The 6,363-nt window shown below is 45.7% G+C and overlaps 1 protein-coding gene across 1 annotated transcript in view; it reads left to right on the top strand.

Annotated features, from left to right (window-relative positions):
* Window positions 1-679: 679 nt before the first annotated feature.
* Window positions 680-6,363, top strand: part of C5ar1 (complement C5a receptor 1) — a 10,480-nt gene continuing 4,796 nt past the window's right edge. The window contains 1 exon segment of the mRNA NM_053619.2: window positions 680-773. Coding sequence (NP_446071.1) covers window positions 771-773 — 3 coding nt within the window. The 5' untranslated portion in view covers window positions 680-770.

Here is a 6,363-nt window from a genome sequence, read left to right as displayed (position 1 = left end):
CAGGAGGATGAGCTTGAACTTCTCATTCTCCTGCCTCAGCCTTCTGGGTGCTGGGATCAGATGCAGCACTCCATCAGATTTTATGTGGTGCCGGGAACGGCATCCAGGGCTTTGTGCATGCTAGGCAAGCATTTAACCAACCAAACCACGATCCCAGCATGCTTTGCTTTATTATTTGAGACAGGTCTCATTCTGCAGCCTAGGATGACCCTCCTGCCCCAGTCTCCAATGCTAGGATTGAGTTACCACATCTCCCTGCCCCCCATAGGAGAAAACTCCAAGACCTCTGTCGTCTCTTCAGCCCTCTGTGTGCTTTCTGGCTGTAAAAGCCACCAGGCAGGGGAGCTGTGGTCATTATTCCTGCTGTCTAGAAACCCCAGAAACCCCAAGACTTCCTTCAGAAGAGGTAGAGTCCCCCACAGATGAGGAACCGAGGTCATGAAGGCAGCTGTGTCCCCAAGGTGAAGAGGCCCTGGAAATTGCCTTTTCCCCCTCTGGGGCCAGAGACTTCCTTTATTTTCCAAGCTGATGTCTCTCCTCTGGTTAGTTGGTTCTGGGTGGTGCGGAGGGTGTTCTGAGTAAGCACCGGTGGAGGGAGCCCTAGCTGGGATGGTCAGCAGTGTGCACCAATGAGCACCTCCGAGAAACAAGACAGTCATTTCCTCTCAGTTGCCTGCATCCCTTCTTGAGGCTTTAAGAAGTGCAGCCCGAGTGACAGGAGGGGCCTTCAGGCATCGTTGGTCACCACAGAGCCCAGGAGAAGCCAGGACATGGTGAGTGGGTTCCTCTCTCTGCTCATTCTCCCTCTCTGACTTTCTTTGCTCTGTTCCTACCCCGAGCTCCTTTCATCTACCCTTTCTTGCCTGCGTCCTTAGGTCACACTCTGAGGATGGGATGTGGCAAGGGACTAAGAGGAGTTATGGATGGGTACCACAGCAGCCTCACCAGAATGTAGGCTCGACAAGGTTCTTAAGGACAGGAAACCCTGGAGTCAGCTCTCCTAACTGAAAAGTTCTAGAAGTTGGGCATGTTCATTTACACCTGTAATATGAGCCCTCAAGAGGCCAAGTTCAGGGCCAGCCTGGGTTACGTAGTGACTTTAATTCAGGCTAGCGTGAGCTACACTGTGGGATGCTGTGTTGAGAGACAAATGGGCAGGAGGTAGAGATCCGATGTGAGAGTGCTCTGTGGGAGTACTGCAAGCCATGGGTCCAATGACCAGCACCCCATAAGACTGGGTGGGGTGGCACATGTACTTAGGAGGCAGAAGAAGAGGTGGAAGTTCAATCTTATAGAGTAATTCTGAGGTTAACCTGGGCTACATGAGACCCTACCTCAGAAAAACAAGAACAAAAAATAATTTTGCAAATTAGCCCTGGTGTTGTCTCCATCCTGCTCTCCCAGCCTCCAGCAGAGGCTTGAGGACTTGTGGGAAGCACAGGCAACTTTGTTGAGACTTTGTCTCAAAAACAAAACAAAACAAAAAAAACAAAACAAAAAACAAAAACCCAAACAATATGAATAAAGGAAGGAAGAATGAAACAAGTGCAGAAACTGGTTGGGATTTAGAGCACTGCCTAGCCTAAGTGTGGTCCAGGGTTCTGTCTCCTACACTGTTCTAAAACTGCCAAGCAGAGGCTGGGTGCTGTGGTGCACGCCCTTAATGCTAGCACTTGGGAAGCACAATCAGGATGGATCTCTGTGAGTTCGAGGCCAGCCTGGTTTACATGGTGACAGAGTGAGATCCTGCTTCCAGAAAAAAAGAAGAAGAAGAAGAAGAAGAAGAAGAAGAAGAAGAAGAAGAAGAAGAAGAAGAAGAAGAAGAAGAAGAAGAAGAAGAAGAAGAAGAAGAAGAAGAAGCCAAGTAAAGAAATCTAAGGAAGGTCAGCACTGGGAGTCTTGACAGCCAGTTTGGAAGAACGGTCATTATCAGAAAAGTTAGAGGGGAAACTGAAGCCCAGGCAGGAGCACTGATGACCTGGGGTCCTTTGGCGGTTAACGGCAGAGCCAGAAAGCCCATTGTCCGTGTCCTCTAGGCAGGTCCCCTTTTCATACCCTGAGGTCAAGGCATGGTGCTAGGCCAGCTGTAATTCGGCACCACTGTAACAGAAGATATAGTCTTGCTTCATTCACACAAAAGAGGAAATGGAAAACTTGATGAACAGGGAGGGTGCAAGCTTTCTTCATCCTTCTTTGGTCCCATCCAATCCTCAGCATCTGCCCTGAGCAACTGGGGTTTCCAGAACAGGGTAGACTACGACTGACTACACAATGTTCCTGAAGACGAAGTCACTTTATTGACCACCGAACTGCAGAGTCCCTGATTTGGACTGGGGTGACTGAATTCTTAGGTCAGTGCTCTATGGTCAAGCTATGCCCCCAGCCCCTCACTGGGGGATTCTAGGCAGGGTCTCTACCATTGAGCCATACCCAAAGCCCCTCACTGGGGGATTCTAGGCAGGAGTCCTACAACATTTCAATCCTTTATCTTTTAAGACAAGATGTCACTATGTAGCCCAATGGTCTTAATCACATGACTATCCTTCCCAGCCTTCTTTGTGTTGGGAACATAGGCATGTACCACCATGGATAGCTCTTATACATAATTTCTCGTTTGAATGAATAATTTTTTGGGGTTTTTTTTGAGACAGGGTTTCTCTGTGTAGCCTTGGCTGCCCTGGAACTTGCTCTGTAGACCAGGCTGGCTTTAAACTCACAGAGATCCTCCTGCCTCTGCCTCCTGAGTGCTGGGATTAAAGGCATGTGCCACCACTGCCTAGCTTTGAATGAATACTTTTTAAAATATTGTGAATAGGTATTTACTGAGTGCTTACTGCATGCTTGTCCTCTTTCTAAGCACTTTGATTTACTACATAGCGAACTATCAGTGTGTCAATGGGCTGCCATATGTGTTAAATGAAGCAGTTGAGAGCTCCTCACAAGTGGCTCAGGAGAAAGAGGCAGGAGGATCAGGAGTTCAAGGCCAGTCTGGGCTACATGAGGCACTGTCTCAAAAGAAAACAAAAAAGCATGTAAACTTAAGGAGCAGGCTAACTTATTGTTATTTTGAAATAGGTTCTTATGTAGCCAGGGATGAACCTAGAACTCACTATGTAGCCAAGGATGGCTTTGACTCCTGTCCTCCTGTTCTACCTCTGACCTCTGTTTTATCTATCTATCTATCTATCTATCTATCTATCTATCTATCTATCTATCTATCTATCATCTATCTATCTATCATCTATCTATCTATCTATCTATCTATATCTCAGTTCATATTATATATTGTATAATGTCTTTAAGCAACTATTTTTATATCATTTATTTATTTATTTGTTTTATAAGATTCATTTTTAATTATGTGTATGCTTGTGTATCTGCCCGTCACACATGGGAGGATGCCTTTAGAGGGCAAAAGAAGGTGTCAGATTCCCTGGAGCTGGAGTTACAGGCAATTGTGAGATTCCTATGGGTGCTGGGAAATGAACTCAGGTCCTCTGCAAAAGCAGCCAATGCTCTTCATTGCTGAACCATTTCTCCACCTCTTTCTTATTCTTTTTTCCAATTGTTTTTCTCCTTTTTTTTTCTTTTTTCTTTTTTTCGGAGCTGGGGACCGAACCCAGGGCCTTCGGCTTGCTAGGCAAGCGCTCTACTACTGAGCTAAATCCCCAACCCCTGTTTTTCTCCTTCTTAAAAAAATTTTTGATCTTGTAATTAGTCGAGCCCACAGACATGGACACTGTGTATATGGAGGGACAACACATCTTCTATGGTAGTTCACATTATATATACATATAATATGTTACATATATTATATCCCATACCCAAGAACCACATAAACAGGAGAAAGCTTTCTTAATTCCTGAGTCCCAGTCCCTTCCTCAGAGGCAACTGTTACTGTACGTATGTGAGGCTAGTCTCTATGTATACATGTGAATGAACACACACACACACACACACACACATTCACACACATGTGTGCATTTTTCCTTCCATAGGTAATATGCAGTGAGCATTGCCCACTGTTATTTCCCATTTTTGACAAAATTTCCCTAGATATCAGAGATCTTTCTGTATCAGTTCATTAACAAGTACCTTATTCTTTTAAAAATTTGCATAGTGCTTTGTTGTCTAGAGGCCATTACTAACTTACTCACTCCCTTTTGTTGCACACTGGCCAGTTTCAAATATCATTATCATCTCGTCCTCCTCATCCTCGTCCTCGTCCTCGTCCTTGTCCTCCTCCTCGTCCTCCTCCTCCTCTTCCTCCTCCTCTTCCTCCTCTCCCTCCCCCTCCCCCTTCTGGTAGCCCAGGCTGGTCCCAAACTCAAGCTCCTCTTGCCTGAGGTTCTCAAGTGTTGAGATCATAGGTATGCATTATACTCAGTCAATCTCCCCTCACTACAGGAACTTTGTAAAGGTCAAAGTTTCCTGAGATGTTTGTATCTGGAAGCTCCAGGAAACCACAGAGTTTATGATCAGCATCTTTTTCTCTGCCTCATGAAGTCATGGAAAAGACAGGGTGAGATCATGCCAGGAAGGAAGAAAGGAGAAGGTCAGCCGGCAAGGATGAGAGATCCCGTTAGAGAGGTTCGCAGGAGAAGATCAGTGGCAAGGCTGAGAGATGGGGTTAGAGAAGTCCGAGTCATTGCAGTAAGGCTGGTGAGAGCTGTAGAAGCCAGTAGAAGCATTTTACCGTGTCTGGGGCCTTGAGAATACCTGGGACAGGCTGTGAGGCTTCCTGTAGAGCCCATAATTAACCCTCAAGTGACCTGAGCATGGGATCTTGGGGGTTGCCCAGAGTAACAAGTAAAAATATACAGAACTGAGCATCCGGGACCTGGCTTTTTTTCTGTTTCTTTCATTCTTTGTTTCTTTCTTTCTTTTTTGTTTTTTTTTTTTCCAGACAGAGTTTTCCTGGCTGTCCTGGAACTCACTCTATAGTTCAGGCTGACCTCAAACTCAGAGATCCCTGCCTCCTGTGCTGGGATCAAAGGCGTGCGCCACAACTGTCCAGCTTGAGATATTTTTAAACTGTAGAAAAGTGTGAGACTAGTCTAAGGGCTTCTTTTGTTGTTATTTATCGTTACTGAGACAGGGTTTTGCTATGTAGCTCAGGCTGGCCTTCATTGTAATGCACAGCCCAGGCTGGTCTGGAAGCCTCCTCATTGGTGGCATTACAGCGTGTGTTAGTTACCGTAAACTCTTGTGTTTCCTCCCCAAGAGTCCCCAGATGTAGTCTATTGCGTATGTGTCTGTTTACCCACGTATATATTTATGAATCTTTGTATTATTTATGTTTCTATGTTTCTATCTATACATCAGTTTATTTAAATATCTACATTTGCATCTGTTTTTCTTTCTTTTTTAAAGATATTATTTATTTATTGTATATATGTGAGTACACTGTCACTGTCTTCAGACACGCCAGAAGAGGGCATCAGCTCCCATTACAGACGGTTGTGAGCCACCATGTGGTTGCTGGGAATTGAACTCAAGACCTTGTCAAGAGAAGTCAGTGCTCTTAACCGCTGAGCCATCTCTGCAGCCCCTCATCTGTTCTTCTATCTGTCAATATAGCTATCTTTATGTATCCACCCATTGTTTCTCCACCACTCCTCTCTAGCTATTCATCATCTACCCATGCATTTCCCATTTATCTGTTTGCCCAGCCTGGTCTTGAACTCCCTACCCCGCTGAGGATAACTCTGAACTCCTGCCCGTCCTGCCTCCACCACACAGATTCAGGGGTTACAGATTGTGCTCAGTCTATATAGAGCTGGGGATGGAACCCAGGGGTTCATATGTGCTGAGTGAACATGCTACCAATGAGCTACACGCCTAACCCATCTGCCCGTCTTTTTGTTCATCATCTATGCTCCATCCTTTGGTCTATAAATCATTCTATTCGTCATTCACCCACCCACCCGACCATTCACCCGTTCGCTCTCAGTAACCCAGGCTTGTCTTGAACTTCTGATTTTTCTACCTCAGTCTTCCCAGTACTGAGATTATACAGATGCACGCCACCATACCTGCGTCCAAATTTACTTCTAATTCTTATTTCTGCTTCTAACAAGAATATTGATCTGTTTTATGTATATATGTGTCTGTTGAGTGTATATATGTGCACCAAGTGGCTACAGGAGCCTGCAAAGATCAGGTGTCGGATTCTGCCATTGGAGTGCTGGACAGTTGTGGGCTGCCACAATTCCAGTTCCCTGCAAGAGCAGCATGTGCTCTTAATGGATAACCCATCTCTTCTAATTTTTTCCCTCCCTCCCTCCCTCCCTCCCTCCCTCCCTCCCTCCCTCCCTCCCTCCTTCCTTCCTTCCTTCCTTCCTTCCTTCCTTCCTTCCTTCC

The sequence above is a fragment of the Rattus norvegicus genome, chromosome 1 (genome assembly GCF_021556685.1).
Source record: "Rattus norvegicus strain SHRSP/BbbUtx chromosome 1, alternate assembly SHRSP_T2T, whole genome shotgun sequence".
In the NCBI taxonomy this organism is placed as follows: domain Eukaryota; kingdom Metazoa; phylum Chordata; class Mammalia; order Rodentia; family Muridae; genus Rattus; species Rattus norvegicus.
This window is presented reverse-complemented; position numbering and strand designations above follow the sequence as displayed.